The sequence below is a fragment of the Phalacrocorax carbo genome, chromosome 5 (genome assembly GCF_963921805.1).
Source record: "Phalacrocorax carbo chromosome 5, bPhaCar2.1, whole genome shotgun sequence".
Classification (NCBI taxonomy): Eukaryota; Metazoa; Chordata; class Aves; order Suliformes; family Phalacrocoracidae; genus Phalacrocorax; species Phalacrocorax carbo.
The window spans coordinates 60708759-60727487 of NC_087517.1; the positions used below are offsets into that span (position 1 = coordinate 60708759).

At 39.3% G+C, this 18729-nt stretch overlaps 1 protein-coding gene across 5 annotated transcripts in view; it reads left to right on the forward strand.

The window, feature by feature from the left end:
* MICAL2 (microtubule associated monooxygenase, calponin and LIM domain containing 2) overlaps nucleotides 1-18729 on the forward strand; it is a 131132-nt gene that overhangs the window by 62093 nt on the left and 50310 nt on the right. For 2 of the 5 annotated variants that reach the window (XM_064452732.1, XM_064452733.1), the window contains exons 17-20: nucleotides 10483-10563; nucleotides 12004-12190; nucleotides 13256-13344; nucleotides 13620-13719. In XM_064452732.1, the coding sequence (XP_064308802.1) occupies nucleotides 10483-10563; nucleotides 12004-12190; nucleotides 13256-13344; nucleotides 13620-13719 (457 nt within the window). Of the gene's footprint in view, nucleotides 1-1170; nucleotides 1453-10482; nucleotides 10564-12003; nucleotides 12191-13255; nucleotides 13345-13619; nucleotides 17927-18729 lie in introns of those variants that run through there. The other 3 variants (XM_064452734.1, XM_064452736.1, XM_064452735.1) reach the window with 3 other exon arrangements.

An 18729-nucleotide genomic window follows, 5' to 3' on the forward strand; every position in this document is an offset into this window, starting at 1 on the left:
TTGTATGTGTACTCAATGCTTTGGGCTGTTGTAATGATAAGGCAAAGGGAGTTTTCCACCCTGAGAAACCTGGGAAAAATGTCTAAGATAAAAGCTTGAGCACTGAAAAATTAATGCCCAGGTTTATTTTATTTCTTTAAGCAGAGCTTGTGATAAGAATTTTTGCTGAAAGCTCTTTTGCAGTATCATATATATGGGGCAAAAATTTTTAATGCATCATCTAAATTTTTCTCTTAGTACTTCCAAAGAAAGCAATCTCATATCAAATAGTATTGACATTCTCTTTACATTAGAGTTTTAATGGAAGTAAATATCCTGTTAGTGGCATTTCAAGAGTAGTCTGCAGTGAAATAAGATCTGCATGGCATGTGGAAATCTGGAGATCAGCTTGATGAAAAATGAGGATTCATAAACTGGTTGAGAACTGTTGTTTTAAAGGCAGGAGGAGTGCTATCCTGAAACATCAGGAGCAAACTTTAAGTTGATTGGTATCAGGTTTTTAAATTGTAATTCTGAGAAATTTGGAAAGTGTGTGTATTTGAATTGGACAAATAGGATGAAGTAGAAAACTGTCATGAAAAGACCAACTGAAGGTCATTTTTAAGACTGAATTTCATAAAGTTGTTCAAATGTTTAATTTACTTCAAAAGCTATTTTATATGAAGATTTAAATTCAGAGATCTATTCTGAACTCCTCAGAAAATGCTTTAAATCTGAAATACATTATAGCTTGATTTGGGTCAGATGAAATCTAGAATTATGCCGGGTCCTACTGCTGATATTCTTACAATTTGATTGTAAGTTTAGTTTCAGCCAGATGCGATGCTAAAAAAAAATCCAAAAAACCTTTGCTAAAAACCTTAGAGGGAGATGTAGAGTCATGTGCTTCTGCACTGATGCTGTCTGGGGTTAGTCATAAAAACTGCCACAAACCTAGAAAAGGATGTCAAGTCCTGCGTAAGTTATGTAGGACTGATTTATTTCAGTGCATGGACACAAGCATCAGAGATGCAGTAGGTAGTGTGCAAAGAGTGATGTGAAGACATTTTATTTCTAGTTATGTGCATGACTGCTGCGCTTTCGGGAGCATCCATAAAAGCTGCATATACTGCATGGTAGTGCAGAAAGCAGTTGGTTTTTTTTTTTTTTTTCAATTCAAGTGTTTCCCAGTTTCAGGTGGTAGCTAGGAGTGAGCACGAGGTCAGGGAACCCAAACAGTCTTTAAATGGTTCTGATCATATGGCCAGGAGAGCAAAGACTGTACAAAACCCAGATACCCAGCCCAGTCTGTCAGAAACCTCTGAAAATCTCTCAACTGCCTGTTCTGCTGCATTTGTACTTTCTGGAGTGCTTGAGCGTCTTCAGCACCTGGAGGAAAAAATGAAACAGGTGACAAGCAATTTCTTTTCCTTTCTGTCTCTTAACTGCTTATGTTAATCTGTATATTGTATTTTCACTGGATATGCTGTCTTTTTCTATGTTGACTTTAGGTTCTATTAAGACAATGAAAAGTCTTTCTACAAACTTGCTGTATTCTGATGTATGTGACACTAACTGAAATCTCTCTCTTTCTTTTCTTGGCCTTCCTTCCCTGGCTCTTATTGCAGAAAAGAGCTCAGACCATAGCAAATAGGGAATTCCATAAAAAGAACATTAAAGAAAAAGCAGCACATCTTGCCTCAATGTTTGGATACGTGGAGTTTCCAAAGGTGACTATTAGGTTTTGCACCTGAAGAAGTGCTGAGCTAGAAGATCTATAAGCATTCATGGGAGTGAAAAATTGCAGTGGTTTTGTTTTTAACTTTTCCTTTCATCCTGGGTTGATCTGAAAAGTAATGTGGATTACACTGAAACTGGTAAAAAGCTTTGTTTAAATATTATAGCATAATTTACTTGAGGTAAAAAACACAAATAAATGATAAAGCTAGTCAGAGTACTTTAGCATGAGAGAAATGTCTTCTCCATGTCTTGTGCTTAAGTATAGACTGGTAGCTCACAATTTCTAGTGAATTGGTGAGCTCTTAGTGCAATCTGGCATATGCAGATATTTCATTATGCTTTCTCCCAGCACTATCTTACGTTACTGCCCGCTGTAAATATTTTTTATAAGAAAACTGAGTATGATAATACCATTTGCTGTGAAATGTCTTGCCATGATGGTTTCTATGGCTGCTCACTGTGCAGAAATAGAAAAAAAAGTGGAATTGTAGTTATTAGCTTTCTACTTTTTTGATGCATGACTGTGAAATTATTCTCTTAACCTGTGCTAATGTCACTGTCTCTTGGATAACTCTCCTGTTTCTGCTCTACACAGAATAAGCTACCTACTAAAGGCTTATCCCATTCTCAGCCCCCAACTCCCTCTTGCCCTCCACCTCATGGTTCAGCTGCTGCCTCTTCTCCATCATCTGTCAGTTCAGCTTCCCCTGCTGTTCCTTCTAGACAGGTACTCTATTAACAGATTTATCCTGTAAAATCCAAACTTGCACAAGAGCTGCTTGAGAAATGGCTTGGATGGAAGGCGTTGCCAGCAGATCTGTTGTATAGGTTGTGCTTCACATTTGAATCAAACTTCACTTTGCTCTCTGTTGTTAATTCTGCATGTTCGTAAGAAGTTGTCATTACAAATAGCTCAGATATAAAGCTAAAGAACAGAGCAAAGTGTTGACAAAGTTTTTGCTTCAATTCTGAAAATTTTGTATTGCTGCTTGTTGGATAATACCACAGGCAAGCCTAGCAGAGAGGGGACTTCACATTGTATAGCTAACTGGACGTTTTGGGATCGATTAGTTGCTCCTGGGTGGTATTTATGGGGTTTGGGGTTTTTTGTTAGTTTGGTTTTCTATTTTGTTTTTGTTTGTTTTGAGGTGTGGGGGTTTTTTTGTTTGGTTGGGGTTTTTTTGTCTTTTTCATAAGAATATCTGTCTGGACTGCAGGGAAGAACCTGTACAGTAATGGTTATTTTAACTAAAGGACATGTCTTAGAATTGTATGAGCACTTGTTAATAGAGGCAGACTTTATTGCTGTTTTCTTGTTTACTTATTTGTACTTTAAACTCGTTTCTGCACAATAATTGCTAGCATACAGTTCTTAGTAACAGTGAACTTTGGAGGGAGGAAACATGCACACTCTGAATGCAAGCAATTAGGTAACACCTGAACTGGAGAGACTCAGCTCTAACTGATTATGCTGATGTTACAATGGGCTGTGCTTTTATCTGTGGAAGGTAAGATGGTATTGGCTCTAACTCCCCTTTGTTTCAGAAAGATTTTAATTGAGGGAATTATGATACTTTTCAGCTTTTCAGGGCAGGTAAAGGGCTGGGTTTCCTTTCTGCTGCCTGCAGATTACACAGCAGCAGTCCAAGAACACTGTAGTATTGATAGTGTCTATGTGGAAATAAAGGTAGAAACATCAAGTTTCTAAAGTATTGAAGGCAACTGCTGTGACCCAATGCAGGTGCTGCTGGAGCTGGTGGCTCTGCTGCCTGACACACAAAAGAAGTGCTGTTCAGCAAAATTGGGTACTCTCTCCATTTACTGTGAGGGGCAAAGCATTCTGCCTGCTTTAGTTGTATTTAAATTGCAGTAGTTTTATGAAATACTCATATGAGTTTTGCCCAACTTCAGCTAAGCCATGGCTGAAAGTAGTTTCCCATGCACGATTGTTTAGTGGAATTGGTCTAAATATCTCTAGGTTATTTTGCATCATATTGTTGATGCTGGTTGGAAATTGGGCTCACAACCTCAGCAGTAACTGAGCAGGTAGACACTGAGCTGTCCTGCAGTTTGCAAAGATGCGTTCGTCAGTTCAGATGGAGTGGTGTTGAAAAGACTTTTCATTCCCTAGGAAAATACAGGCTATACAGCCCTTCAAGGACACTGCAAGCCCAGCAGGTTCTTTACTGCGGTAATCTCCTAATTCCCTTCAGCTTCAAAATAATTCCTTTCCCTGGATTTACCTCTTACTTTTTATGACCTAGGAGGTATAGCATATGATGGGTTTCAAGTTAAGTAATGGTTCCCAAAATATTGAGGCTTGTTGCTCATTTGACAGGGAGAACTATTGTGACAGTGCGAAGAGAATAAAAATAATAAAAACCAATGTGTAAACCCTTTAGGATATGGGAACCAGGCTCTTTATCATATGGAAGCACTGTGGAGAGATAATTTTTAATGAGATTTAAATATTTTTTTTCTTGGAGAACATTTGGCCTGAGCAATCGTTTTTGGATGTTTTAATTCAGCTGCATTTTTTTTTTTAAGTGCACTCACAGCCTTTTATTAGTTTGCTATTGTATTTAAATGGTGTAGCGAGTTTGTTGTGACTTGACTTCACTCAGGCTGAGTTTACTTCATTTGAAAATGATCTCTCCAGAGGTAATGGCAGAATGCAGCACAGCTGAGGCAAGAAGATCTTTTTCTGTCACCGGTACAGTAAATATACCTTTACCTCATTTGATATGTATTTGGCTGGCTAGGTAGGACTACATGTATTCTTTGGCAGATCTATATGCATGAACATCTTGATGCTTAGTATACTGCTCCATAGGGTTGTACAGGCTCAGGTCCCCTTGTACACTATATGCATTACATATTTCTAAATATGGTACATTTGGCATGGCATATTTGCGAATTTTTAAATAGCAGGTCTGATAATGAACAGGCAAACTTTTACTTTCCTCCGCTTTGAGGCAGATGCAGTAATGGAAAGCTGATCCAAATGAAGCCCAAGTGATGGTGGATTACTGCAGGTATTTTGATGGTGGAAGTAGTAAGTAGATATTTTTTAAAAAGAGAAAAAAAGAGGGGTGGGGCAAAAAAAAACCCCTTGAGTTTCCTTTCCAGGGTTGCCAGTGAGTACAAGTGACATTGTTGGTGCTGTCCTTGCTACAGGGATAACTAAGAGGGAGTTAAACAGGTTGAGTCAGCCACGGTGTCTGCACAAGGCTGTTGCAGAGAAGGGGAGGGTGCCAGTCTTCCATGCCCGCTATTGGCATGATAAGGGGTGGTGGACAGTCACTGTGGCAACAGAGATTCAGATCAGGCTTGGAGATGGGGATGGAACCCCTTGAATGGTAAGGAGCAGGGTGCTGGGGGAGGCCTGCAGTCTGCAGCATGGACACCTTTTGGAGCAGGTTATGCCAATGTGCACTTGCTTCACAGAAGTAAAGTGGATCCTGCCCTGGGGACATGGGATGGACTAAGTGGACCTTTGGACCTATGTGCAGGACCATTATTGGCGTTAGTGATGTGCTGGTGAAGTGTTAATGGATGCGCAAGACTTCCGTTCTCCATTCTATTCACGTGCTGTGAGGTCGATCCAGTCCTGTGGTACCCTTGTTGTTACTTCAGCTTTACCTCTCTTTGGCGACTGAAGTTCTGTTCCTTTTCAAGTTACACAGCTCATGTTTTGGCTTACCTCTTATTTCTCTAGCAAAATTTTTCCAGGAAGGAGATTTCTTACTGCTGTTCTTACTATGAGTATTAAATCTCCAGGGAACACCTGCTGCAGCCTTTATTCCATAACAAGCAATCTGTCTGTGCCCTTCCTCGGTTAAAGTGTTGTCCCCATGTTCTATCTTTCAAGATTTCACACTTTTCAGAACATGAAAATTTTATCCTACTCTGTAAAACACTGGCTAAATGTGCAGCACTATATAAATGAAATCTGATAATATTTCAGGTGTGCACTGTGCATTTTCAAGTACTGCAGGTGATAAATTACCAATATGTTTGGACCACTCTGCTGTGAATATCTACCAGTAATTGCCTGTGTTTGTGTTATCTGGAGCGTGGGGTTATAGGACTCTGTGTGTTTCTGGTCTCTGTTCTGAGAGCTATCACTAGGTCAGTCTAGACTTCAGTATGAAAAAGGGCTTCAGGATTGGTAAGCCAGCAGAAGGGCCTCCCTCTTTCTCTCAGTGTTTCTGCTTTTTTCCCAGCAGAACAGAAGATAATAGAAGTGTTTTGAGTTTTGTAAGACTTTGTGAGATATGACCTATAAATATCAGCACTCACTCATCCTTAAATAGTTAGTACTATTTTAATTTCAAGTGAGTACTGAGATTCTTATCAGACATGACGATCTTTTTTTAATCTGTTGAATTTTCATGGGAACAGTAGTAGTTACAGTGGCAAATTTATTGAAAATGGTAGCTAAGAAATCATACTGTCTTATTAGAGAAACTTGTTATTAAGCCTCAGTCCTAAAAGGAGCACTTGAAAGGAAGGCTATGGAAGCACATTGTTTCTTTTAAAGAGATACAGTCATTACAACTGACTAAGAATTAACTTCTATATGACACTATATGCAAGTTGCCAGTAATAACCAAAACTACCTTCTAGCTTTAATCAGCTGTCAAAATTCACATAGGTAGAAATACAAATTAACAAATATATTACAGGCTATGCTTTGGTTATTCCTGTTTTCTCTTTAAAGTTGGATTGACCTTCAGAAAATTGAGTTCATATGAGCTTTGCATGAGTGAATCCGCACAATATGTCATAAGAACTATGAAGGTGTTGCAATCAGTAGGCTTTGCTGCCTGCGGAGTTTGGACCAACTACTTCCCTTCAGTGATGTGACTCTAATTACCAGCAGTAAGCAGGGCTTGGGTGTTTCCTGTACACAGTAACTTATTACTCACATGTTGTTTATGTCAGAGCTAAAATGTATGTAGCAGGTGGTATCAAAAATAAATAAATTGCCCTCAAAGCAAAATAAGACCAGGAAAATAATTAAGGATATGAAACAACAAAGGGGAAGCACTGTATGCTTTTGGAGGCAAAGAGTGTATTTCCTTTGTTTTAAGAAAATACTACTGAGGCTTACTTGATGGTTGGCTGTGGTGTTCTAAATAATAGCACAGGGAACCACAGAAGGCAGCTTTCTCTTCCCACATTAATAACCACCGTGATCAACCTGCTGAAAAGCTTTGGCAGCATCTCATTGACAGGTCATTAACAGTACATCACAAACACCTGAGGGATTTTTAAGTGTTTTCTTGGTTGTTTCCTGAAATTTTCCATATAAGGTAACTCTCTAAGATTCCTTTGCAACAAAGGATTTAAGGCTACTGACATAAACCTGCCTGAACAGCCTGTTACATATTGATAGTGGCCCCAGCCTGTGTAGGACTTCACGTACACCAGTAGCCTCAAGCGTAGTAAGTGCATGAGCAAAATATAAAACCTATTATGTGTATACTGAGTTTCTAGAGTACCTGAGCAGCATCAGGCAGGCAGAGATCTGTGTGCTATAGACAAAAGCTAAGGTGTGTAAGAGTTGACAGGATCTTTAAAGGAATGTGTGCTGATTTGGGGTCAGACGCTCTCCTGCAACTGGAGTTTATTACACTTACATGATTAAATGGGTGAGGATGTTACTGAAGTCCTTTTCCATTGCAGGGTGAGGTTTAGAGAAGACACAGGGGGTCACTTGGCAGTTGTGCTGTTGTCATACGAGGGCAGAAATCACAAGCCTTGCAGGGCAGCGCTGCTCTTGCGCACCCCATCACTCCCATTCTCTGGAGGTTTCTGCTGGTGGCCAGTGCTCATGGGGCTGCCCGGGTTGGTTTGCGTCATGCCCTGATGTTCCTATTTTGTGACCGAATGGCATTTGAAAGGTGCTGTAGCAAATCAGTCTCCTCTTGTCTACCCACACATCCAATTCAGTAAGGACAATCGGTAGAGATCTTCCCCCCAGTAATATGTCCTTATTAAACAGTTTCTCTAAAATGAGATCTAATCAGTCCTCAAGTCCACTTGCTTGCTGCCCTCCCTGCTGGTCAGTAGCAATGTCTGTGTTGGTGGTGGTTGATGAGGAGGTGAGAGCAGTCAGCAGTCTTTTGGTTGCTAGATTAAATTAAAATCCCATTTCCTTTTACTTGGAATGTGAATTCACATTCATTACAAGAACCCTTCCTTTTAATAACTTTTTTTAAAAGTATGTGTAAACATGCAGTTTTCTTGGTTTGACTGCTTTAATGTTGACACAGATTGCTCCAATGGGTGGAGAACAGAAATCAACCAACCTGATGAATTGCAAGGTGTAGTTCAGGCTCAAGGGTACTTTTCCTGAAATTCAACTACTTACACTTGAAGCATAGCCTTATTGTTTAACTGATTGCTCCAGCGTTTAACTAGTTCAAGGTAAACTTTCTGCTTCAACTGACATTGAATGCTTTCTTTTACCTAGACTTATTCAGAGGTGCAGAATTTGGGGAGGAAAATTTTGTCTTCTATGCTCTTAAAAACTACAAGGGAACATAGTTCTCCTGTAGTAGCAAGTAATCTTGCTTCCAGTATTGATTTATAATTTAGTGTACCACTCAGCACAGCATTGCGGTATGTAATTAACAGTTTGCTTTGCTGTTACCCCACAAGTTATTCAGATATTGAATAATATTTAAAAGTCCTTTTATATTGAACAAATCCAAGCAGTACAGAAATTTGTCCCTTGAATGGACTTTCTCATCCTAACATATATTTTGTGTCTGTCTGGATATTGAGGTAATTATGGGATAACTCTCAAAAGATAAGGGAGCTGTAAGGGGTTGGACATATTCCCAAGTTCCTGAACTTGAAATTTTTTTATTAGCAATAATACTTTCAACCATCATAATTTTTGAAAACACACCCACAATGCATTATAGTTGCTTTTAAGCTTGATAGAAAATGCTTTAAAATTATTTTGAAGTATCATGAATACCGCTGCATTTATATTTTTCTACTTTTGTCATGGTAGCTTTCTAGTGTATTAAACCTTTCCATTAGCAGGACTTAGAGTGGTGGCAGTAGAAAAATAATTTCACTGAGAAGTGAAAGACTTAAAATTTGGACTCTGTGGTAGCCAAATGGAGTGTAAGATATGAGATTGTGGATCCTCTAAGGAAAAGAAATGTCCTGGCTTCAGAAGCAGAGTATCAGATCCCTGGCCATACCAGGATGGCTGTTGCTGCCTTTGCCACCAGAGAGGTTGTGGGATCATATAGTGACTATAAAACTAAAATCAAAATCACTACAGGAAATTTGGTTTAGGGTAGAAAATATTTCTGAAATCTATGAAGTCTTCACAGTCTTTCTTCCAGGGACAGAGAACTAGAGTACCTACCTGCCTGCCTGCCACTCACACACACATTTCTTCTTTCCAGTCCCCAGGTGTATGTTTTGGCAAGGAAACCCGGACTATGCAGTCAGTGGTCTGGCTCCGGTACACTTGGAGCCACAGCCTAAGGAACTTCAGTGTCCTTGCAGGCCTGTCTGTTTGATAAATTTAGTTAGAAACAGCCTAACACTCATGGCTGCAACAGTGTGATGAAGCAGATTAAAGGAGATGTCTTCCTTTCATGAGTGTAGTTTCTCCAGTTTTCCCTGGCGTTGAGTCACTGGGGAGAGGGAAAATGGTTGCTCCGTGAGCATCAACAAAACATTTCTGTGTGGGAGTTCTAGCATGTTCTCATAGAATGTTTCCTGAAATGCCGTGGTTTGTGGTCCATTAATGTAATGTTTAGTCTCAAACCCCTTTCTGAAATACAGCAACAAAGTCCCAAGAAGTCAAAGTGAACAACAGGGGTTTTTTAATCTATCAGAATGGCCCAACCCTGATAGCCAGGCAGTAGCTCTCAGCTCAGCCTTTTGCAGGCATGGTGGGAGGCCTTGTGCTGTGGGGGGAGCATTTGTTCCCAGCAGCTATTTTCCCATCATCCACAGGGAGAAGTGTGTGGGCTGCATGGAAGCCTTCTGTGGCCACCAGCTGGACCACACTGATCACGCATGAACATGCCTCTGCTTTGCTAGACTTTGCCTCTGCTCTTTCTCCTAGCCTCTCTTTATCATTGTTTGCATGTTTTCAAATCATTCTTGTCCTTTTCTCAGTAAATTATTTTTCAGGAATAACTAAAGCTCTTCCTTCTATTCATCTTCTCCCCTTTTCTGGTTAGATGACTGTAGGAAAGGTCTCACGTGCAATTGGAGCTGTGGCTGAAGTTCTTGTCAATCTGTATGTGAATGATCACAGACCCAAGCCACAGCTTCCCCCCCTTGAACTGGTAAGACTAAACCCACGCAGAAACAATAACTTGAGTGGTGTTTCCAGAATGTCATCCTGACTTCTGACCCTGGTTGTGGAGCTTCAAGTGTTATGTATGAAAGGCCTTAGTCTAACACCTGCTAAAGAATCAAGAGCATATTGGCAAAATATGCTGATGTGTGGATATGCTGGAAATGTTGCTTACCGTGTCTTCTATTTATATTTTTATTACTTGTCTGTATGAATTAACACATCAGGAGGCTTTTATTAAATGTAATTGCTGGTACAATTAGTAACAGAAGACAATTATTAGTCAGGGTGGCTTCTAAAGAAAGTTTTGCACAGTCCGTGTTTATGCAGTTATTTTTAACACACAAATGCTGAATCACCGTGCCTCATTTTGAAGAGAGCTGTTTTTAAACTCTGACACTGTTCTGTGTTGAATTCAGAAGCAGTCACTGGACAGAGCTACAAGTTCTTGCCCCATTCCTCATTCTTCATCTCCTGCCTCCACTGCTCAGAGCCGTCAGGTATTGAGAAGCAAAATGAGGTGGTGTGTTGTGGTGATGACACTTATTAGCCAGCACTAAACTCCAGTTGCTTCCACTTCATTGCAACTCTCTGACCTGTTTTGTTAACATTGTTTTTAAAAATACATTTGTATGCTTTTCCATTTGCATGGTTGTTTATTTGGAAAGCTTTATCTAGTTCATGCTCTGAAATGATCCATCACAGCAAAATGGATTACTAATGGCAGATTTGGAAGAGGATTCTCAACTTTTAAGGACACGAGTGACCTGTGACGATGACAATTGTGACTTGCACTTCACATTAAAAAAGCTGTTCTGAGGCCTTCTTTTGCTGGCAAATTAAAGATGAGTTGCATGGATTGTGTGCTGCTGACTGTATGTGCCTGGACTCTGCCAAGCCTGCGCCTCCTGTGTCCCATGTGTGGTACCCCTCATATGGCAGTGGGGAGAGGCGGAAGGAAGGGGAGAGGTTGGCAGCTGTGGCAGAGACAAGATGCTCATCTGTAACGGCCTATAACTAAGCAGAATGCAATAATGCAAAGTAACATTCTCATACCTGCCTCTAATAAGAAAAGGGAAACCCAGTGGCATCTAATCCATTTATAATTTATTTTTCTGTACCTTTTGCATGTATATGCAGAGAGGATGAGATTTGTGGCAATTAAAGAATGTTAATTGCCAGCTCAAATTCAACAAAAACTTTCAAAATAGTTTCAGGTTTTTAATATGGATCATATCTTAAAGTCCAATGAGTTAAATATATTCAGAATGTCTGTGGTAGGAATGAATTTGATTTTTTAAAACAAACCAAGCCCCAGCTTGGGCTGTAGTCTCAGGATGAACGTGGCTGGGCGGGGAAGCATGTCTGCAGCTGATGTAAATGGTAGTTCAGACACCAGCATTGAAGACAGTCTGTGTTTCTTCCTGGACCTTAAAGCATGAGCCTACTTTTTCCTTTGGAGTGTGTATGAACTGAAAGTTCAGGGTATCTGTTTTCTTAGCTCCAAATGCATGTCTGTTGTTTGAGGCTGGCAAGGTCTGCCTTTGACCTCTTCTGAGAAACACCAGTGCCCTCAGCCGTGAGACGTGAGTGCCTGAGGCAGCATGGTGCAGGGTGGTGAGTGAACATTTGGGGCTGACGCTGCTCTTTTATCTGAGTAAACACAAGATGTTGGTGAACTTTGAGGGAAGGTGGATGCAAGTCCTGCTGAAAACTTACCCCTTAAGGTCCTTGTGATGCCTGATTTATGAATTGCTGCATAAACCTACAGAATTGCAGCTAATGAGTAATAAAAAAGCTGACTGTTGCTTATTTTAATTGTGTGTGGAGGGTGCTGTGTAAAACTTCAAGCAGCTAAAGCAGCTGCCCACTTTGTAAGAATTTATATCGGGGAGTAGTGCAATGGCTTTATGTGCATTTCTGTTTCTATCTTTTAACAGGGATCTCTGCGAAAAGAATTTCCTCAGTCTGTCGGAGGGAGTGACATTTGTTATTTCTGCAAAAAACGGGTATATGTTATGGAGCGGCTGAGTGCAGAAGGCCACTTCTTTCATAGGGAGTGCTTCAAGTGTGAAATATGTTCTACAACACTCCGTTTAGGAATTTATGCCTTTGATGTTGAAGAAGGTAATATAGGAGCTATTTAAGAATATTTTAGAATGTCTGAGTATTGATGCTTTTAATGGAACTAGGGAAAAAGGCCTGGCTGAGTAGCTCGGTCCGGAGGAGGTCTGCTAGGTACGTTGTTTGTGTCCATGCTGATCTTTGCGTCCTTGTACTTGCAGTTCTAGTCTTTCAAAAGATCCAGTTATGACAGACCTGAAGAAATCCTCAGTGGAAAATAGCTGAGTGACCAAAATGCAGTTTCTCCAATCACAAGTCAAAACAGCACAGGGGGGAAAGGTTACTTTTCCTCCAACAATACGGAATTATGCTTATCTCTCATTTATAACTGGCCATTAAATAGCATGATTTATAAAGATAAGCCATGATAGTGGCAGATTTACATGGTTGGGGAAAATAAAGGTTATTTCTTTCATGGCTTAGGAGTTGAAAGCAGTAGTACTGGCCAAGCAGCAGTGTAATTTATTCCAGTCTGCTGTAGAACAGGAGGTTCAGATCTTGGGCGCTCAATCCCACCTACACCCTGGGGTCTGGAGATGGGGAATTATTTTTTGCCTTTTTTTTTTGTTTTGTTTTAGTTTAGAGGAAAGTTATTAAACTGAATCGAAATTCCCTTGCCACTTCCAAACAACTTGAGTAGATAGGAGTATTAGCCTGATGTCCTTCCACAAAAGAATTAAAGACTCAAGGCCAAAGGTAGTGGTTCTGCGGTCCAGAGAATCTTCTGCAAAAACTTTTTTGAACTGATTATTTGACTTTTTGCTGCCTGATGTCTTGATTTCGTTTGTGACTTTGTATTTACAGAATCTTGTTTTTCTGCTATTTATTAATTTAAACCTGTGTGGTAAATGAACGACCTTGCCTTATTTAACAAATGTGCAAATCCGCATACTGTAAAAGAAACCCCTTCAGTGCTCTAAGCTATTCAGTGTCAGTGGCAATTTTCCAATTCCGTTTGCTGCCCAACCATTAATTATCCTGATTTCATCTTTTTATAGATGCAACAGTGGGGTTTCAGTCCATACATGTATAGGTAAAATATCATATAATTTATTTTTTCTCTTGTAGGCAAATTTTACTGTAAACCTCATTTTATGCACTGCAAAATCAGTACTAAACACAGAAAGAGAAGAGCAACATTACAGATCGAGGGAAAGGTACGTATTGGTTATATTACTAATGCAGGAAATGTTGAGGCAGCTTTACCTGGAGCAGGGTGCAATACCTACGCATGCGTGTGTGTGTAAAATAAATACTAAAATATAATCTCCCGGTTCTGTGAATTTGGCTGGAAATTAGCTTTCCCTGCACAAAGTAAAGTTGAACTTAAAAGCAATTGGAAATGACAATATATATAAAAACTTGCAACAGTAACAGAACTGGACTTCCATTTTTAGAAGCGTACCTAACTTTTTTTAATGCTTTATATAAGGAGGCAACAGAAGCATGGAAGAAAGAGGAACCCAAACCCACAGAGACCACCACAGAAAGCACTTTGTCTACTGCTAGCAGTCCAGAGGACAGGTCCCCAGGTATCCTGACTTCCTTCTTTAGGGGCACGCTAAGCTGGCCCCTTCGGGTGACAAGGGATCTGCTTGACATTCCCAGACGCCTGTCTAACTGGATGCATGGTTTTCTGCACGCTACCAATCTTCATTTCAGGGACAATGCATATAACTATACCTACTTGTATGAACTCTTGAGCCTTGGTGTGCCATTCCTCTGTGCTCTTCTAGAGGTACTTACTCATATGTACCGGGAAGCAGAGCTATCACTTGAAAATGTGCTTGAATGGGTGAAAAAATTCTATAGGGTTTAAATTCTTCTTCGTGTCTTGCTCAGTTGTGCCTTTCAGATTTTCAAAATTAACAGCCTCACTGTTTTGATGAGGGTTTTTGCGTTTTAGTTTTCTTGTTTGGTTGGTTGTTTTTTTGGTTGGTGTTTTTTTTTTACTTTCCATGCAATTTAATGTGTGACTTAAATGAACAGTGGATTCTTTCTGATACAAATGATAAATGAGGTGCAATCAAAATTTTCAGTAGCAAATGTACTGTATGTTAGAGCATGAAGGGCAGTGTCCAGACACATTTCCAGAACATGGAGACGGATGAAGGATATTTTGTAGATTCCCCCCTCCCTCTTTTATCCAGTGATCAGACCAGAGAGGGGGTGGTACATTCTTCTCCCCGTCTCCCCACCCCTCTTTTTTTTTTTTTTTTAATTTTTGTTAGACCAAGAAAGAATGTGCATTCTTTCAGATGTTTGATAAATATTTATGACAAATGACTGGGTTTTGAAACCTGAATATGGCGCATACTTTTTTTTCTTGCTTTCAGCTTTGCTCGGGGTAATGTGGTTTATAACTTGCATGAATATGTTAAAAAAAAAAAAAATAATTATGTACTTAATTCACATTGCTTCTAGTCATGCCTTTTACATTTCTTATGTGTGATAGATACCCTTTTTTGATAGTGGGTGTAATCTGTACTACTAATTTATTTGAAGTTTTGAAATAAATTTGAAGACCAAATCGTAGTTGAGTGAAGGCCTGATTGAAACTGTAAGTCAAAGGAACTGGTAGTGTCATTAGACCTCTCTTATTCTTCAAGTTAAGGCTTCCTCATTAGGTGTCTGATCTGAGTAATATCAATTTATGGAGTACTCATCTGTAACTGAAATCACTGCTGTTATGCCTCTGGGTAGGCACTGCTCCAACTGCATTTTGGAATTTTTTTAAAATTACAAGTTTAGAACAAACAACACAAACCTACAAACATATTCGAAGGAGATTACTTCTTAGTTAGGTATTTGATTAAATTCAGAATATAAAGCTGATGGCAGAAAGGTGAAATTCTATAATCTGGAGCAGCCATGAAGTAAATTTTTTCAGATGTCCCTCAACAAGGTCTGCCTTAATCAGAAGGTGTTGGGACAGGTTAAATAAGCTATTTAATGGCAAGGAGACACCAAAATCCCAAATTCTGATTTACTTTCAGCCTAGGTAACCAATGAGGTAAGCATGTTCCCTGCCTCTCAAATACTTAAATGTTTAAATTCAGAAGTTGACCAGTAAATAAGTAAATACATAAACATGGCAGTATGTATTTACCTAAAATTAAAAGCATCTGTAGCATTTATTTCCAAAAGATTATTTGAATTGTTTTGTTACTTAGGTATTAAAAGGGAATGTGTCTTCTATTTAAAATAAATGACAAACTGGATGAGGGTAAAGCTTTTCACATTTTACATTGCTTATGTATTTTGGGAAAAATTGTTAAGTACATGCACAGAACTTGAAAAAGTGCTAGAAGAAAATTGTTTAGGTATAAGGTAGCATTTGTTTGAAACAAATTGCCATTAATGCTCAAACATGTATTCAGCAAAAGTTTGCTAGAATATTGACTGGACATAGTAACAACTATAGTAACATGGTGGGCATCTGTATATGTGTAAAGGAATGTATCTGTACCTCCTTTATAGCATTTTTAAAAAATCCTACTTTGGAACACTGTATTTTGATTTTGGTTTGTCGACAGCACAGTCTCTAGGAATGTTTTTTCCTGAAACTTTCTCCTGTTGTTTACTACAGCAAATTTTCTGCTTTTCAGCAGAGTGCGCATAATGGTAAACTTACAGAAAAATGGTGATAGAGTAAGCAACCTGAAAATCTCTGATGTCCAATGAATTTACAGCAAATGGATCTTACTAGCAGAAAGCTTAAAAAGAAAATAAAATAATAAAAGATGGTATTGGCTTTATATATATATTCATATAATGGGGAATAAAATTCCTGCATCCCCACAGCAGCATTCAGGAACTTGCATAATGAAAACATTTTCCTGAGGAATCTTAATTACACTGCACATTCCACTGGGAGTTTGCAGATTATTCTGTTGGGAAGGCTTTTTATTGGTAGATTCTTTTTTTTTTTTTAATCTCTTCATATTCTGTTAGTAAGATTCGTACCTATTTGTCCTCATTCATGATTTAATGAAACAGGGCAGTTTCATTTTGGCCTATTCTTCCTTGTGGTAACATAATCTTTCTGATGCTTTCCTATATAACCAAATTAAGTTCGTTGTTTTTCTTCCCCCCCTCCCCCCATCTTCTCTGTCAATCTCCCTCATTGCTTTTAGTACAATTCATCATTCCAGTGCTGCACCCACTCACTGGCTGAAGCCTTTCTGCTCTCAGGTGATTTTTCTCCGCTTGCCAGTTCCAAAATTGTGTGACTAACCCTGTTGTTTGACAGCATTTCATTGTGTGGTTTTTTTAAGACTTTTGAAGCAAACTCCGTGTGTCTGGTATATTAATGGATGCGAGCTTTGGCATGATCATTTAACCTGTTGCTGAGTTCACGGTTCTAGAAAGGGTAACGTCTGCGCTCTCTGTAGAGAATGTTTTTCTCTCTGTGTCTGTGCATGTACTTCCTTGTGCCTTTAAGGGAAGTTAGGCAAGTGCATTGTTTCTTGAAAGAACTAGTTAAAGCCTTATTTCTTTCAGAGTATTGAAGGAAAGATTTAAAATAAGGTCAGGACAAGATTAGCCAGCTGATTCTCCTCGTTATCGGGAACACCTATTTCCATTGAGCTCAAACATGCAATGAGCAAGCAATCTTTGAGCACTGTGGCGTTTTCTAAGCAATTCTTTGCTTTCATACTGGAGAAGTACAATGTAAAAGGATTCTGCTGGATTTCACTAGTAGCCAAACTGATGTAATTTCCAGTGAGTAACCTAGCAGGCAGGCCTAACAGCAATGGATGTGCATGCTATTTTTAGTCTGTAGTATCAAAAGGCCAAGTTTATATAACCAGAGTGTTTTGGTTTGAACTGTTTTAACTAATTAACTAGGCCCCATTTGCCACTCTGATGAATGGATTTGTCTTGCTGCATGAGACGTTGCCACTACTCCCCATGCCAAATTTGTGTGATTATTTTGTATATATTTTTAATATAAGTTCCAGTATGTGTAATCACATATTGATAATCAGGAAGGGGAAACAAATCCAAACAAGAGCCAAGGGCTCAGTCTGACAAGCAAGTTTGCTAAGGTTTTGGTTGATATGGCCGTGATCCAGCCTTCCCTGGTGAGGATCCCTTTCAAAGGGAAGAGCCTTTGGGAATTTATCTAAGCAGCAATTTTCAAGAGGGGCAAAACATCCTCTGGCACTTGCCCCATTTCACACGCCTCAGCCAGGAATGCAGAAGGGCTGCAGGGTCAGAGCCCCACACCTTATCTTGCTGACCTGTATGTTTGCGTGACTAAAGCAATAGCATCTATTTGTGTGGGTATCCTAAAACATCTTGACGGCCTTGAAAGTCCCCAAACTGTGCCCACACAGAAACCTCTCTGTATTTTAAGTGTCACTTCCTGCACAAATGGTTAGGACACGACTTCCTATGTATTTCAGGGCTACGGTGTTTTGTTACAAAGCTCAGCGTGCTTTGAGATGAAGGCTGTGACATAAAGGTCTGCCATTTCAAACCGCTTCCCATTGCTGTGTGTTTTATCCTCTGTTGTGGAGTCTTCCTGGCCAGTGAAGATTCTGTCCTTCTCCTCCTAAATCTTCTGTCTTCATTTTACTTTATAATCTTAACTGAATATTTTTATTAAATAGTTTTTAATGCTGTATTTAAATTTTCACCTGAAAATTCTGTATTTTGCACACAGTGAAAATTGTTTTAGCTTTATTTATGATATCTGCTGTAAACAAAAATAAATGTAGTTCTTTATAAGTCTCCTTGTTTCATCTTTTCCTTTTAAAAAAATTTCCTGAGGACAGAGACTTAATAGCGACTTGTTTTGCAAATTCCTCTTCTGATGGATGCTGTTGTGCTATCTTTGTGGCCTGACCCAAAGGCCAGAGAGTTTCACTGTGGTGGTATAATCACACATGTTACCCTTTTGAAAGGGATATATGTTGGGGTCCTTGACAGGTTATCCCATCTGCTGCAGATCAGGAGGTGCTTGGTGTTGGGATTTATCCTTCCTGGGAATGTTAAATTGGTGCTGGTAAGCATGAGGGTAGCTTGTATTGCATATGCAAATGGTACTTGCCCTCTTCTCTTTGACTTCTGTTACCTTTCCTTATGTTTTTGTTTTACATATCAACAAATGTTGTAAAGGTCATGCTAAGTTACATGTGTTCGGATCTTATGTACAGGTAAAGCAGGTAATAACTGTGTGTAAAGCTTTACCTGTGCTACAAACTCTGGAGTGCTATTTGCAAGCTCCCTGTATCTTCTGGACCCCTGGAAGCACCAACTAACGGTGACCTATTATCTGTTAACAGTGGCCTTGTTTTATTTATTGGTTTATTTTGCCTTCCTTTGCTCTGATGTGGCTTTTAATTTTTTTTTTTTGTTTTTAAAGCTGGTGGTGTGGTTCTTTTTAAACAGCAGGTTCTCCAAAAGAGCTTTCCTGAGTCTTCCTCCCCTTCACCTTCTTTGTTTTGCTTGCTCTGCAGTTCTTAAGCTGTAATTGCTTCCTTTGTGTTTCAAGAAAAAAACAAATCCCAGAAAGAATAGTCCCAATAATTTAA